A 17931-nucleotide genomic window follows, 5' to 3' on the forward strand; every position below is an offset into this window, starting at 1 on the left:
TGGTAAAATCTCCTACATCCTCAGTTGATCAGATCATGTGATTTTACCCCTTTAAGATCATCACTTCTTTGACAATTTGCCACATTCATAGGCATCAGATAAGAACCCAGCAAAGCTAGAGGGAGATTGTTTAGTTATGAGTTTAGTTTATCAGTGTTTTATTGTTGACACTAATATTGGTAACACTTTACTCTAAGGTGTCTACATAAGAGTGACATGAGCGTGTCATAAACATGACATGGGATGTGTCATGAACATTAATGACACTTTGAAGTAACAATAATGCTCATGATACTTGTCATGTCATGTTCCTGACAGGCTTGTGTGACTCTTATGTAGACACCTTCAAAATAAAGTGTTACCATTATCTTGCTTAAGTCACAAAGGCATGTTCAATAAATTGCCTAAGTCATTTATTTCTCTTAAGTTACATAATTTACACACAGTGTTATTACTATGCCAATAGCCATCCTTTGTTACATCCTTTTTGAGTGAAATGATCAATAAATGTCATATGTTACATTTTTGGTGACGTTTTTTGTGTTTCCTGCAAAACTTGATAAATTGAGTTAGGTAATTATTTTAACAGGGTGACGATATTTGAATTTGAATTTTATTTTCTCCAGTCTTACTTCATTATATTTGAATCACTTTGTAATTTTGTATATAAATAGTTATCATCGTTATCATTATTATTATTATTATTGTTTTTATTTTGTTAGTTCCGCTATAGTTCAGGTAACGCCTTAAAACTACAATACCCATGAAGCTCCTGGAATCACAACAAACGTGCCAATGCAAAACATTCCGCTCAATGAAACACCGGCATCTTTATTCTTGCTGCGACATGAGGTACCTAAATTAAACACTTTTGACTGATCGAGACGATTATCCGATGTTTCACACTCATCTGTACCCTTATACGCTTAGTGTTTTCCGTTAAATGGTTCCCGTTGCCTGTCCGCTAAGGTTAACGTTAGCTCGCACACGGAATGCTAGTCTGCCTGCTAGTTACTGTTAGCAAACAAGCTAACCGTTGAGGTTAATCTCATCCCTGTTATTAGCTTAAATAGCTTTATCGCCCTCTCTAGAGTCGATAAATGTTGTCTGGTTTCAGAGAGAAAAATCAAAATGTCATTCAACGTAAAAAATGCGACGGTATGCAGCTATTTCAACTACCATAATCCCAGTTTGTCTTCACAGGCTGTTGACGTGTGGTTGTGTGTGATGTTTTAGGTTTTTATCTCAGCTTTCTGTCAGTTGTTGAGTCGGAAATTATGTAGCTACTTACTTACCTGCCATGACTGGGTTTTGGTCTCAAACCCTAAAAGTAACATATTGAGACGTCAAATATAATTGTAGATGGCATCTGAAGATGCAGCTAGCTAGGTATGAGTGTTATTTGTAGAAACGTTACAATATCGTCACCCTGTTAAAATAATCGCCTAACTAATTTTTTCAAGTTTTGCAGGAAACGCAAAAACTTCACAGAAAGTGTAACATATGACATTTATTGACTGATAACGAAACAATCTCCCTCTAGCTCTTCTTTGCTGGGTTCTTATCTGATGTCTATGAATGTGGCAAATTGTCAAAGAAGTGATGATCTTAAAAGGGTAAAATCACATGATCTGATCAACTGGGGATGAAGGTGATTTCACCAAAGGTGGCCGGCGTCATGAGGAGATGATTTAGACAAAAAAAAAAAATTGACAAAAAAATGCGATTATTATCATAGTGTGACGACATAGAATTTATCTAAAATATCTGCATCCATTAGCTCTTCTTTTGATATGGTATTGTTCCAGGAGTAGCTGTTAAAGTCCCTTTGTTACACACACATGGGTGACCTTATTGCACATTTCAGACGTGCAAGAACAAGTAGCCTGCACACTTTTATACTTGACTAATTGACATGTTTGGCACATAATAGATAAGAAATAAAGGCTGGTTTGTAGGACTGCCGTCAACTAAATAAATTATCAGTCTTCTTCTTATCAACTAGTGGATTTAATTCACGGATGAGTTTCCCTTGAAACAATCAGGAAAGCGTACCAAGAAGAAGAAATCTTTCTCTACTAATTCAAGTAATTCATTAAGAGGGGGAAGCCATACTAGTTTAGTTAATTAGGACTAAAGATGCACCACTTTCAGACAGCAAGTAGAGCTGCAACAATCAATCAACTATACTAATCAATTTGTCAATTGATGGCAAACTATTTTGATAATCAAATAATTATTGGGGATTTTCAAGCAAAAATGGCTTAAGATGCTATTTTCAGACTCAACAATGTGGAGATTTCTTGCTTTACTCTGTTATATATCATATTAAACTAGCTTTTGGGGTTTGGACTGTAAAAACAAGACAGATAAAGACATCACCTTGTACTTTGAGAAGCTGCAATAGACATTTTATAGACCCAATAGTTGAAAAGAATCAGCAGATTAATTGATAATGAAACCACACAAAACAATTCTGTGGTGCTGCTTATACGATCTGATAAACAAGGTCTTTGAAGTGCAAAGATCAAATTATAAAAAGTGCATGTGTGACATGCAATGTGAATAAATACAACAAAAGGTGAAATAAATGCACAATGTACTTTCAGCTGACTACATAATAAAAGGTTCCCTTGACTTTTATCAGTCTTGCCTTATCCACAATCTCTTAAAAGGTGGTGAGGGAAATATAGTCAGTATGCAGGAAGTAAGCTCATTAGTTAGGTAATTACTGTCACAAACAATACTCTGATCAAAGGGCACACCACAGAAGCAAAGCATTAAATGTAGTTACTGCATGCTGTTGGAAGTGGGTGAAGTGATTTAAGTTGACAACAGTAGGTTCTCACGAGTGCACGCAGGTCTTCTGGGTACCTCTGTACCTGATGTGGTGTCCTGGTTACTTTATGGGAGGCCCTTTTGTACACAGATGCAGAGAATAACATGTATGCATTCAAAAACAGGATGCTGTTGCCACTTTTATTTTCCAGTTTGTACTCAGCAGAGTCGAGCAGTTGTGCAATACGTCTCTTTTGTTAAATTATTGACTCTCTCACTCCTCATAAATAATACAGCATGACGATGTTATCATCTTTAGGCCATGAAAGCGTTCCCTGAATCTGTCGTTGATTTAAATGGATATTACAAAGTCCCTACATGTGGTTTCAAAGATGAAGTCGATCCAGGACCTACAAAGTAGAACAAAAGTGGAAAGAGAGCCTTTGATCACTAGTGCATATGATGGGACTTGATGTTTCTGCTCTTATAGCTGAGAGGACTAGTGATGAGGGGGCGATACACTGAGTCTATTCAGTGTCAGAGACGTAGCTTAAAAGAGAGACACTGCATCATCTGTAAGGTGTGGGTGGAGCTTTGGCCTCTGTCTGTCTGCTCGGTTTCTGTGTAACATACCAACTGTGGAGATTTTTCATCCGAATCAGCAATAGGTAGGAATTTTTATGGGTTTTATTGCACAGTATTGTCTGCGTGGTGTGCCATGTTAGCTTGGAGGAATCTGCTTGTCCTGTTGTTTTTTTTTACATTTGGCTCCAGTCTCTGCTGAATGAGTAAAGAGGAAGTGACACTGAAAGGGGGAGAAATACTGACCAAACTTGCTCAGCTGGCAGGCAGTGTCCCCCGCCACTAATTTCCCTTTTGTTCCCTTCATTGAAGCCTTCAGAATGTTATTTGCACTGAGTTGGGCTTTCTGTTTCAGACAGCAAGTTATTCTTACATGATGCAGTCAAAGCAAGTGAAAGTTTTCTGTGCTTATCATTAGGGTTGGGTAATTATTCTTTTTATTCATAATTTATGTCATAGCTTGTTGTTGTTCGGACTATGAAAATGCCAGTTGCAAGTACCCAAAATTGAAGATGTGTTCAAAACACTCCAAATCCAACAATATTTTATATCAGTTGTTGCGGATTTATTTTCTGTTGATGCTTTTGATTGAAATGCTTATTTCAGTGTAATCAAGACTGGTGGTGAGTCTGTTTGTCTGTCAGGAAAAAATAGGTTCTTTTTATTTATTTATCACCTGAGAGACCTAGGTAGAGAGTGCACTTCAGGTTTTGCTCTTAAAAACTCAAATCTTCACCACTGCTGACACAAATATAGGCACTAACAATAGTTCAATATTTTAAACTTTTTTAAATTCTTTTTTTGTTGTATTTTTATCAATGATCAGTAGGTTTTATTTTCCCTCTAATATTGTATTTTTTCTCTTTTTTTTTTACTGTTATTGAGTATGTTTTTTAAAACATTTTATTTTACATAAATGATGGCACTCTATCCCTTTTTATGTCAATTTCATGTCTATTTATGTCATGTAATTCCCTTATTGTAAAGCACTTTTTTGCTGCATTTCTTGTATGAAATGTGCTAAACAAATCAGGGTTTTTTACTTTTATTATTATCATTGATTAAGCTATTCTTGAAATGTTCTCATGTCAGGTGTAGTTACCTGTAGCCAGCTATGGCACCAGGGGATGTGGTGCCAGAACATGCCAAGCAGCTGAAGCCCAAGGAGAAGCGGCCTGGAAACAGAGCACCGAAAGCAGACTGCGAGCCTGATGGGTCTTTTGTCTTTGAGGCTCATGAGGCTTGGAAGGACTTCCATAACTCCCTCAGGCATTTCTATGAAGTGGGAGAGCTTTGTGACGTCACACTAAAGGTAGGTCACTCGGACCAGACTCAAATGAAGAGAAACATTTGTCTGAGCTATATTTATATCTCAGCTGATCTAATTATTCAATATTATGAGTGGAGTGTGGTGGTTAGATTAATTTCCATTCCCTAAAAAAGCTGCAAAAATCACAGTACAGGCTGTTTAAACAAACTATATATATATATATATATATATATATATATATATATAGATATATATATATATATAGATATAGATAGATAGATATAAATATTATTAATAATAGTGAATACAGATGTGCCTTGTTTTTTAATATATTTTGTATTTGTCTCTTTTTGTAGGTTGGCAGTAGGTTGATACCATGTCACAAGCTAGTGCTGGCCTGTGTGATCCCTTACTTCAGGTATGAGACACTTTTATATATTTATATTTTTTCGTTCTAACTGGGCCCATAAAATACATTTTCAGTGGAGTACAGGCAGATAAAAGTACCTAGTTTTACTAGTGGGTGTATTTAATCTTCATTATGTTTCAATGGAAGCTGTGAATTTATAATTTTGTTTTCTTAAAGCCAAATATTACATGCTAGATAGTTTTTGTCACAGTCTGACTCAGAGTGAGGGTAGGTTCCCGTTTGGCAGACTGGAAAAATTCCTCCAAAAACCAATTTGTAAGGGAAACTAACATAAAAAAGAAATTTAAAGTGGGAAAATAATTTTTCCACAAGGGCAAGTCAGCACAGCTCAGCAGTCCCCCAGCAACTACCATAAGCAAGCAATACTTATATTATAAACCCTAACCTCCTCCCTTTGAAACAGACCATTTTAGGCAAATAATATTAATTCATGATTAATGTATACAAAACACTCAAATATTTCAGGCTTAAAAAGACATGGTAATACATATTCTACAATAATACTTCTACCCATAAGCCCTGAAACAAAGAGGAATAAAAGAAAGATTGGTTTAGTACAATTACATCCCACATTTCACACAGGCAGATAAAAGGGCAGCATTGAGTGTCCTCAGGTCCTTTCATGCACCAGGAAGTACTGCGGGCAGTAAGAAAAGAATGCATGGCAACAACTAAAAAAATTTACATTAACCGTGTTCAAAATAAATGTTGCCATAATTTCAGTCAGTTGTTGAGTTTTGTTTCTAAAGTTTGTCATGTGAGTCTGTAAATGTACCATTTCAAAGGTGTCTATCATAAGTGTCTTAAGCCTCAATGTAAGGTTCCATCATGTTCTGTTACATTATCAATATAAAGATGCTTCTGTTCCCTTATGTATATTAACATTTGGGTGGAAGAAACAGAACAGTTTGAACATGTGGTATTTGAAAAAATACCATAGTATAAAATAACAATATATGCCCTGTATGGGCCTCAAAACTTGATCCATGGACACCAGTGAAATAGTCCCTTGAAAGCTTCAGGACAACATTTCTACAATACTTAAATCTTTTTGCAGGACAAAAAGCTTTGTGGAAGGTGTTTCTCCTTTTTCTTTTCTAAGTGGCTCCTTCTTCCTCTGTCCTCAGGGCGATGTTCCTCTCAGAGATGTCTGAGGCTAAGCAAGAGCTGATAGAGATCAAAGACTTTGACGGTGATGCCATTCAGGACCTGGTGCATTTTGCCTACTCCTCCAAACTCACATTAACTGTGGACAATGTCCAGCCACTGCTTTATGCTGCCTGCATCCTTCAGGTAAACAAATGCAATCAATCAACAAGCCATGCAGGCATTTTATTCTCCTTATTTTTCAATAAGAGGTTCTGCATTTCTCCAGAATATCTCTATTACTGCTTGAATTAAAGGTGGAGTTGGTGGCGAAGGCCTGCTGTGAGTACATGAAGGCCCACTTTCACCCGACCAACTGCCTGGCGGTTCGCACCTTCGCTGAGAGCCATAACCGCGTGGACCTGATGGACATGGCCGACCGCTACGCCTGCGAACACTTCACAGAGGTAGTGGAGTGTGAGGACTTCACATGCGTGTCGCCCCAGCACCTGCGCACATTATTGTCCTCCAGCGAGCTCAATATTCACTCGGAGACGCAGGTGTACAATGCAGCTGTGAAATGGCTGAAAGCAAACCCGCAGCACCACGAGGCCTGGCTGGACCAGATCATGTCTCAGGTTAGAGTAAAGACATTAAAAGCATTATAGGGTGATGTCTGATAGCTCCAAAGGTTTTGTATTTGTGTTTGTAAGTACTTCTGTTTGTCTTTTATGCTTTACTGATTATCTAAAGGCTTAGATACATAACTGCATGTGTTATATATGTTTACTGCTTCATGTAATCACTTTTACAACCACGACACAATGTGTGTGCTGGTCTCTCCTTCAGGTGCGCCTCCCTCTGCTACCTGTAGAGTTCCTGACAGGAACAGTGGCTAAAGACGAGATGATTAACGGTAACCTGAGCTGTCGCGACCTGATGGACGAAGCCAGGAACTACCACCTGCACCTCAGCAACAAGGTGGTACTGGACTTTGAGTATACAGTCCGTACTATACCCCGGAAACACACTGCAGGTAATACTTTTATGGCAGTGTTTGGCTTTGAACATTTAACTACTGATTTTATTGTATTTGAAGAAACCTTCAACTCTTTTTCTAATATTCCTAAAAAATACACAGCTACATTTATGAAACCAAATGTCTTTCTGGGTGTCTCATAACACATTAGCAAATTCACAAAAATTCCCTGTTTATAGAATTTTTGTCATATCTTTGTATATCTTTTTAAAATATGTTAATACTATGGTTCTGTGGGCATAATGTCTGATGTGTGTTCTTCCACTTTACCAGCGGTTTGGTTTTTTTCCCTTTCATTTCCTCAGGGGTTTTGTTCTGTGTGGGTGGCAGAGGAGGTTCCGGTGACCCATTTCGCAGCATCGAGTGCTACTCCATCACTAAAAACAGCTGGTTCTTTGGTCCTGAAATGAACAGCAGGAGGCGACACGTGGGTGTAATATCTGTGGGAGGTAAGAAGGTTATAAATAATATATATGGCTACAGAAAGTAAAAGAAGCGACATGGAAAGTCTAAGCACTTGGGTTTAAATTGTACAATTAAAAAGTACAGGGAAATAGTATAACATGTTATACAGTTAGTTGCCAGTTTATTATGTACACTTAGTTTAAATGTATACAGTGTAATACAACAGTCTTTCAATAAATCCTCCACTCCTGAAGGTTATGATGTTCAGTTTTCAACAATATTGAAACGTTTATTTAACTTTGTAGTCATTTCAGACGCTTCAGTTTGTGATGTTGTATCACATGATACAGGGAGTTTCTATTATTTACATCTGGCTACTGAGGGTATACAATATAGACACTTTCTTAACCATAATATTTGAGTTTTGTTAAGATAGTTTAGAAAAAGAAATATTTGGATCAGTCATTTTTTTGCAGTATCCATCTGAAAGTTGAGTCAAGCCTTAGTTTGTTGTCACAGTATCAAGAACCATGCACTGCACAAAGTCAGCTGTAAAAAACAAAGGCAATAAAATCGGGGGAATATTACTTAAGATAAGCAAAGGTATCAGCCAACAAAACAGGAAAAATTCACCTACGAGTAAAAATATGTAGACGGATAGAACCAGCAGAAATCTTAAAACTAGTGCAGCCAGATAAATAACAAGTACATTTGTCTGTATATGAAGTAAAGATTCAAGAATTATTTACTAAATGTAAATGTGTACAGCAACACTAAAACAATTGCATTTGTTTATATACAAATAAATATTTAATGGTGATTTTGTCAATATGAAATAAATAATAAGAAATAAATGGAAAATCATTTGTAATGACTGTTGACACTTGATCATAAAGACTCATCCTCACATCTGTCTGATGGTGGTTTCCTTAGGTAAGGTTTATGCTGTTGGGGGCCATGATGGTAACGAACACTTAGGGAACATGGAGATGTTCGACCCCCTCACCAACAAATGGATGATGAAAGCCTCCATGAACACAAAGAGGTACACAGATACTGTGATATACTGAACATGTTCTTTGGCTTATATTCTGAAAGATGGTGCTATCTTAATTTTAAAAAAGCTGCTTTTTCTCTCCACTTTGGCTTTCCTAAGCCTGTGCTTTTCACACAAAAATCGCTCTCCAGACAACAGTCTTTCTTGGTTTGTCGTGTATATCACCAAAATATAAATAAATTATTTGGTGCTGGCTGGTTGTAGTAATGTTAAAAAGCCACATTTTTACAAACATCTTCTTATGTGATCTCTCAGTTTGAGCAGAATTGTCACAACAGCCTTCCACAACAGGGAATAATTCACACACTTGAATTGTAGTTGCAATTTTCTGCCTTAAAACTGTCACTATTTGACCGTTTAAAAGTTATTGTTTATTATTATTTTTGTATTTGGGCAGTCTGTGGCCTAGAGGTTAGGAATCGGGCTTGTGGAGTCATATCCCAGGACTGACTGGTCAAGGACTGAAGTGCTATTGAGCAAGGCACCCAACCCCCAGAAATGTGCTGTCCCCTGCTAAGCATGGTGTGTTCAAAAAGGATGGGTCAAATGCAGTGTTTGCATTTCCCTATTGTGGGACTAATACTGGAATCTTAATCTTAATCTTATCACTAAAATTAGCCAGAGCCAGTAGGATGATTGTCTCAGAGGCCAAATCCACTAAGATGACCAAAGTAATTTAAAATATGTAATGTAAAGAAAGCCTAATAGTCCTTGACACTCCAACAGCTGTTAGTCTGAGTTTAAAACTCTGCTGTTGATCTGTTAATCCTAAATTTCTGATTTAATTATCTCCTTTGGACTTAAGAAATTTAATTTTTTTAGCTCTTATATGCTCAGAAAAACAGATTGAAACCTAAATACTTCCAGTGCACCTTCACTATCTGCTGTAGTTACTGAGCTTGGAGTATTGGATAAATAGCAGCAATGCTGCTTTAAATAACAATATGTGTGTTTCTCAGGAGGGGAATAGCCCTGGCAGCTCTTGGAGGTCCTATCTACGCTATTGGAGGTTTGGATGACAACTCGTGCTTCAACGACGTGGAGCGATACGACATCGAAAGCGACTGCTGGAGCGCCGTGGCTCCGATGAACACACCCAGAGGAGGAGTGGGATCTGTGGCACTGGGGGTAAGACCGCTAAAGACGGCCAATCAGCTGTGACTGATACGTGAAATCTACTCTGGGCTTCACTGCTTTTACGCTCTTTGCCAGAGTTATGTGTACGCTGTGGGAGGCAACGATGGCGTGGCGTCGCTGTCCAGCGTGGAGCGGTTTAACCCACACCTAAACAAGTGGACGGAGGTCAGCGAGATGGGCCAGAGACGGGCTGGGAATGGAGTCAGCAAACTCAATGGCTGCCTCTATGTAGTGGGTGAGAAGATGAATTCTAACCACCTATAATCATCTATTAACAGAGTCATATTGTTAGTTTCAACCATAAGTTGTGGATGTATTTTGTCCACATGTGATTTTACTGCTGTGACTTGAAGTTCTGTATTTGATACACCCAGGTCACAAGCCTCCTACATACACACCCTATGATTTTACACACAAATGCGTGAATCAGGGAAGACAAAAGTTCACGTTTTGTGAAACGATCTGGTAACTGATTTACAGAGCGTGAGGATGAGCTTTTTTATTGTGCCACTTGAATTTTAAGATCATCTGTTGTGACTTTTTGCCTGGTCACTAGCTCTTTAACATTAAATCTCTTTACAGCAACATAATAAAAGTGTTAGTGGTTCTTTCACCTGAGCATGTAATTATTTCATGTAATATCAGTGTCCTGTGTGACCCTCAAACTTTTTTTACAAAACAAACTTTCTCTCTCGTCTTTCCTAAAGGTGGATTTGATGACAATTCGCCTCTGAGCTCTGTAGAGCGCTTCGACCCACGGATGCACCGTTGGGAGTACGTGTCTGAGCTGACCACGCCACGTGGGGGAGTCGGGGTCGCAACTGTAATGGGAAGAGTGTTTGCAGTCGGGGGTCACAATGGGAACATCTACCTGAACACGGTGGAGGCTTTTGAGCCTCGAATGAACAGGTGAGGACATGAATGAAGACAGTGGAATATGATGTGTTTGTAACATATCAAAGTGGGAATTTAGATTAATTAAGTCTTATACAGACTTGTGCCTGTATGTGCAATAATTTAAAGGGATAGTTTGGATATTTTGAAGTGTGGTTGTATGAGGTATTAATCCATAATCAGTCTGTTAACTACAGAGAAGCAGGCAGGAGTTCTGACACAGAAGCAAAGCAATGTACTGCTGTGGACGGGAAAAACAACTAAACACATTTTCAGCACCTAAAAAACAGTTTGTGTGTGCTACATTTAGAATATTTTCACTACTTTACCTTTCTAACGGGGAACTGAAGTTGTTATATCCATCTATGTTCTCTACAAAGCCACCAGACTTTGCTGTTTTAAAGGTGAGTTCCAATTCACCGAAGTCACACAGGCAAGACGAGGTAAAATTGCTGTTTTTGTAAATGGAGTCTGGTAGTTTTGATGAGAGCAGCTTCAGTTCTCTTAAACTTAATCAGGGCTGTCTGACGGCAAGGTAAAGCAGGGAATTCTGCTCGTTAGTTACAATAGTAGCTAAAGAAGAAAAGCGTATGAAACAAACTTTAATTAACATTCACCTGTTGACAACACAATGCTCATTTAAAAACAATTAAACCCTGTTACATGCACACTGCACAACAGGAGTTAAATATGAAAAAACAATATTCCAGATTAAAGATTACTGTGCCATTTTCCAAAATAAATTCAGAATTTCTGTTTGTAGCAATAAGGACAAAGACACTCAGACTCTTTGCACCCAGCAGAAAGGGGGACAAATATTAGACAAATAACTTGAAATAGATCAAGGAAGTATGTAAAGCATTGAAGGTTATGTGCAATAGAAATTATATTTAGATTTTTTTGGAATAAAGAAGAAAAAAAACTGGATGAAAGTTAATATTACCCTGGACAGCAGCGCACATTTGAAGCTGGTGCTATATTTCTTTCCTGATCCTGAAACACACTCTTACTTAAATAATTACACTGTTCTGATTTAAACAGTTTATATTTTGCATATACAGACCTAGCTCAAAAATCCTGCTGCATTGTTTGGGACTGTCACTCCGTCTTATTACAGTTTTGTTGTGATTCTTTAACATATAGCACTCCTGTAGCAATGACAGTTAGCTCTTAAAGTTCTGTACTTACTTGATTCCTGTGGTCTATGTCTAGTCCCATCAGGTTGAATGCACTTATTGTATGTCGTTTTGGACAAAAGCGTCTGCTAAATGACATGTAATGTAATGTAATGTTTCTGCTGTCCAGATGGGAGCTGGTGGGTTCGGTGTCTCACTGCCGCGCCGGAGCCGGAGTCGCTGTCTGTTCGTCTCACGTCAGCCAGATCAGGGACGTGGGCCAGGGCTCCAGCAACGTGGCCAACTGCATGTGACCGCCGCCCCGCTCCTTACCAGGTGACTGCTGACTGCCAGCTCCCCGTCAGATCTCATCACTGCACAGAAGCACGTAACACAAAGCACACAAAACGGTGACGGAGTGAATCTCGCCCCCCCAGCAGCTTCATTACCGTCACAACTGTCTGAACATCAGCCTCAATCACTTTCAGGCTGGTGCTCAGTTTGCACACAGTGATCGAGGAATATTAGGGACTGACTTGAAGTGCATGAAACGACACATTAAAGGCGTTTTTCTTGACTCCTGCTGGTGTTATTTGCAATCAGTGATGTAGTATTTTGTACTGTATTTTCTGCTATTTGACTGCCTTGACATAGTTTTTTTTAAGGGAACATAATAGCTGAGCCTATTAGAATTTAATACTAACATCGAGAATGAGACGTGAGTTTGGATTCAGTACTACTAGGCGAACTGCACATTATAAATGTGGACTGTATAATAGGCCAGTATGAACGCATTTCAGATATTTCTACCTTTGATTTTGTGAGAGATTTGAACAAAACACCTTCTTTGCAGTTCAGCGCGTGTGGTTATTAATCATCAGTCAATCTGAAACGCGGTGTGAAGATGTCAAATACATTTCCAAGACTTGTGCGATCTTATGCTGAGTTCAGTAACAGCATCTGTTCGAGGAGAAGTTGTTAAAGGTGCGTGTGAGAATTATTCTATCTAAGCTGGATTGTTTCGCAGCAGTTGTAGCTGAGATTTGCCTGTAATTGTGTTTGAACAATCATTTAAGGCTGATTGGGATAAATCAGTCAGAGCTGACGGGTCGGAGGAATTTAACTGCTGCAAGTGCCAAACACGAAACGTGTGCGTCAGCTGTTCTCAGAAGCTGCAAAACGCCTGCTGAATCCCGATTTACCACCTTTACCTTGACCTCAGAGTAGAGAACGGTTTCCTTCCTGACACTAAACCTGAGAGTCGAGGACCAATCAGAGCAATACGGCGCACCTCTCCAGTTCTTTTTCAGTTTTTCATTATTGTACAGAGATGTGTTCGAACTGACAGGGACAGTTATTCAAATTCAAGAATTGTGTTTGACGATAGCTGGACTGTCAGAAATCCTTTCAGATATGTATGAGAAGCAGCTGAGGTTTGTCTCTGCAGATGGTTGCATTATATTTTAATATATGGACATTTTGTATAATAATATAGGTGTATCTTTGGTATTATCCTTTACTACACTATCTAATCCATTGCTGTGCACTATTTTCCTAGATTAGATGTGAAGTCTGAGTATATTTTTGTCCTGAATGGAGATTTTCATGTTATAATTCATGTTATAAGTTTTAAGATGTTTATTTAACACTGCCATATCTATAAAAAATGTTTCTGGCAACAGTTTTCAGAATAGGCTGACTTTAAAACAAATGTTATGTACAGTTTATACTAGAAATATACATATAATATTGCACAGTTTGCATTCTGCCGGTATTCATTCTAGTGCATATTATCAACCTGGTACATCATTTCTACACAATGAGCCAGAAACTTCTTTTGTAAGTCTTTTGTAAACTTTATTGTTCTTTGTGTTGTTCTTCCTCCTCCCAACTGCTTCCATCTTGTGCTTTTTGTTTACATGGTATTGGTATAAATTCGTAAAATAAAGTTGCGTAAAGTTTATTGGTGGAACTTTTTTTCCTTCTTTTTTTCCTGCAACATTTTATGAACTTTTGCCTTCCAGTCAGTAATGACTATATGCTGTGCGCAAAAAACAACAACCCTTCAGCAATCAAGTTTAAAGTAAGGGCTGCTTGATTATGGCATAATCACAATAATTTTTGTCAATATTTAAATTAATTTAAGTATTTTCTATGTTTGTTTAACATAGAAAAGGTGTTTCTATCAGTTGATTTTCTTGAAATTTGAATATAAGACTAAAAAATAAAATTTAATTTTGAGATAAATGTATATATTTAAATAAATAATACAAAAATATACCGTACATTTAAAAAAATGTACATTCAAATAAATAATATAAAAATAATAAATAAGATAAACTATGTTTTAACATTAATTCCCTTCCACAATCTACAGAAAACCACTAAACATTTATTATATATTAATATATATATATATATATATATATATATATATATTTAATAAATGTTCAGTAGTTTATTTATATATATATACATAAGTCTGACCTAAATAAATTTGATCAAATATGTAATAATGCACTTACTGAAAGTAAAAAATATATTTTTGGTTACATTTTGATTCAAGATATTCACTTTTTACATTTTAATCTTCATTGTTGTTTTTCCATAATCATTGAAGCCAAAAAATAATAGTTAAAAATGCAATTAAAATAGATTAAATTTCACTTTCTGAAATGTAGGAATCAGAAGTTTTCCCAATTCTGATGTCTCTGTCTGCTGAGTAATATAACAAATGAATGAGAATTTGATATCAAATTTGCGTTTATCGTTTTGTAACAACCTACAATAACCAAGTTACACAGTAACAGGAGGCAGAGGTTTGGCTGCATAAAGTTTATTGACAGTTGACATGTGGTTATTGTAAATGAGGCCTTCTGGACTCTGTGGTTTCACTGTGTCAGATATGATGAGCCCACGCCCATTACCAACGTGTTATGGGTTTGGGCTCATCACATCTGACACAGTGAAATGTAATGTTATGGGCAATAAACGTGTTAAAGATTCTCCAGATTGTTTACATATCATCATAGTATGTGATGTTAAAGAAAGTATTTGTATGACCTCCTGAAGGTTTGTATTGTTTTGTAATCTGTGTGATATGACCCACAGAATTTCCACCATTTTCAACCCTTATTAATTCAGAAAAATGAAATGACACAAAAAATGCTTTAATCATAACATTACTGTCTATAAGAGGCTGAATGGTGAGGGAAAATTTGAAATGGACATTTTCAAGGGGGTCCCTTGATCTCTGACCTCAAGATATCTGAATGAAAATGCAGGGGTTCTCATGTAATATAAATGTTTTATTTGTATTTCAATGTTTCGGCATACTGGTGTCCCTAAACATAAATTGGGTATCACTGGAAACCTGAGACACTTCAGTTAGGCCCCACGGTAGCCAGTTCAATGCAATGAGAGCATTTTTTTTTAAAACTTGACCTCCCTGTATGTTATTACCTGATGTGAATCAGAGGATGTTTGGCTTTAGTAGGCATATTAATAATAAGGGGGTTTCTCAGCAGTTTACAAATAGAAGTGCTTACCATCCAATCACCAGAAAATGCAATTGATGAAGAAATCTCCAAAATGTCTAAAGTTTTTAAACCCAAAAGACAGCCTGAAATCTTCAGTGGTGTTTCTCAGGGTCTTAGTATCTTAATGTTGTATTCTGGAGGTATTTTTGTCTATCTCTATCCATTTTCTAGAGGGCAAAAATGTTTTAGGTTAGCACCAATCCTGTGTAACAAATTGTATCAAACCAAAATTGTTGCAACAACTTATGAGGCAAAATTGCCATTTGAATTGTCATCATCAACATAATGTTTTCAACCCTTATCCACTTTCCAAATATGAATAGGTACCTCAAGAAAACACAATGTTTATTGCAGATTTATGACTAGAAGAACTCAATATACAGTGCTGAACTAAAGATCCCCCGTCTCACCTAAAAGTACAGAAATAGGGTCTATGGGCTTTAATATGTCCAGCCTCTTATGAGGTAAGTGCATTTTATTTCTTTATTAATTTAGCAAGAAGTAATGTAGGAGGATATAATCATTTCCATCTTTGTTATGTTTTTTGGTTGTTGTTGTTGTTTTTATTTATTTATTACCATAAAAGATACATGTATTTTGCATTGTCACATTTGTTTTGTTTTTTGTTTGTTTTTTTTATTCTAATATTTTGTTCTTACTGTTACACATTGTGGAATCAAAATACACAACTCTGTTTTTAATCATTTAAGTTTTATTTGGTGGCAAGCTACCGCAGGTTGTAAAGAAAACAAAATCAAGAGTCAAGAGGTCGAGTGTTTGTCATCTGTGTTTTACTGCTTCCAGTCTTTGGACCCTGGACGGATGCTGAAAAGAGGAGAGCCACAGAGTCGATTCTCAGAGGTCTGATAACTGGGAGGTAGATCACATCACTCACACACAGTCTGCAGCACTCAGAGGAGAAACTTAAAGCTATTAGGATGCAAAGATACACACCTTGAAAGGTGAAAAAACTGCAAAAAATAAAAATGGACAGAAGACAGAGAATGCTTCTGCAGCTTCTCAGCTTTGCGGCTCTTCTTGCTTGTGGTAAGTTTCTTTTTACATTCATTTGTAGTTCTTGTCACCTGACCCCTGAGAGTGAAATGTATAACAATGCTGACCACAGGAAGGTCAAAGCCTTCACCTGCAAGGACTCGTTTGAGTTTTTAAATCTTTAAAATAAAGTCACAAGTATTTTTACTTTGGAGAATCATATGAAATATCAACTAAAAGTTGTGGGGTTTTATGCATGGTTTGATGTGAGGCAGCTTTTGAGGACATTACTTAAGTGGTTTTTGCTGTATTTTTAAGAAATTATTTAAAAAATATCCACATTTTATGCTCATGGAGCACATGATGTGCAGACCAGAGGTGGTAGGGAGATTTTGAGAACCAGAATCTTGTCTTGAATCTAAAAGTAATTTTTAAAAAATTGGTAGAAAAAAAGGATTACATTTTCACAGTTAAAATAATGGGGGAAAAGTAATAAAAGCAATATGGTCACTCATTGATATCACAGACTCTTTACTTGATTTATTTATTTAAAAAAAACAAAAAACTGATATATATTGTTGACATGAACCATACGATTAATAGTCGCCTTTATCAGAAAAAAGAAATAAAGGTATTGTTCAAGACACTTTGAAATGTTTAGTCCTTTGTTTTTCAACTATCAACTGATCTTGGTTGCTTCTACTACTTTGTGTTATAATCTTCAATAAAAAAAATCAGTTTCTTATGTTTAAACGTGAAGAAAAAAAGAAAGTGTCTCTTCGACACTGGATTATGTTAAAACATTTTTTAACAATTGTCTTTATAGTTCAGAAATTGTTTAACTGGCAGAGGAGTGTGATACATTTTGAAATAATCAGAATATTTTAACAGTCTACATATAAACTGAACAATGTCTGTTTTTGGTATCTGATGTTTCAGATGGAGAGATTGTGATTGTGAGGCTGTTCAACTTTGCATCAGTGGTGTTTTTTTCTTGAGGTCTTTCAACCCAATTACAGATGCGTGCAAAACATGTGATTCTATAATGTTTTAAAGTTGTTAAAGTCAAACATTACCTGCAAGATTTGTATGAGAGTGGGGTGAAACGGCTGGACTGTGGATCTGTCATGGGACTTTTACGACTGATGGGCATTCAAATGATTCACAAGCTTGTGACATACCTCATCAACTGGGCAACTTTTTAAACTTATCAACCATGAAAAGTAATCAGAGTGGTTTTATTGTACTATTCTTGCTGACTGTGAGATGTTATTACATCTTGTAATCTCTGTAATGATGTATCATTTCTGCATAAATCCATATTTAAGGCAAGGCAGTATAGAGAGGTTAAAACAACAAAATACAAAGATTGAACAAACAAAAAAAGTGAAAGCAACACAGTTTTAAAGAGCAAAATAGTATGTAAACATAAAATAAAAAATAGAGTAAAATAATACACAGTTATAAAAATATAGATAATATATAAAAAATATAAAAATGATGATGATGGTACAGTAAAAATAAGTCAATACTTATTTTAACAATAATAATAATAATAATAGTAGTGGATCTTTGTATTTTAAATATATATAAAATTCTTAAAATA

At 36.6% G+C, this 17931-nt stretch overlaps 1 protein-coding gene across 4 annotated transcripts; it reads left to right on the forward strand.

Moving 5' to 3' along the window:
* The first annotated feature begins 762 nt into the window (after positions 1-762).
* On the forward strand, positions 763-13376 carry klhl8 (kelch-like family member 8). Of its 4 annotated transcripts, none has more exons than XM_059358400.1 (12): positions 763-852; positions 4453-4672; positions 4987-5048; positions 6188-6353; positions 6464-6784; positions 6996-7182; positions 7491-7634; positions 8524-8635; positions 9607-9775; positions 9860-10019; positions 10492-10693; positions 11984-13376. In XM_059358400.1, exons 2-12 carry the CDS (start codon positions 4475-4477, stop codon positions 12105-12107), a joined length of 1845 nt encoding a protein of 614 aa, XP_059214383.1. In that variant the 5' UTR covers positions 763-852; positions 4453-4474; the 3' UTR covers positions 12108-13376. The 4 variants fall into 4 exon arrangements, with proteins under 4 accessions (XP_059214383.1, XP_059214384.1, XP_059214385.1 ...); XM_059358401.1 differs by lacking the exon at positions 763-852 and adding an exon at positions 1005-1158; XM_059358402.1 differs by lacking the exon at positions 763-852 and adding an exon at positions 3737-3784.
* The last annotated feature ends 4555 nt before the right edge of the window (positions 13377-17931 follow it).

The sequence above is a fragment of the Centropristis striata genome, chromosome 19, assembly GCF_030273125.1.
Source record: "Centropristis striata isolate RG_2023a ecotype Rhode Island chromosome 19, C.striata_1.0, whole genome shotgun sequence".
NCBI lineage: Eukaryota > Metazoa > Chordata > Actinopteri > Perciformes > Serranidae > Centropristis > Centropristis striata.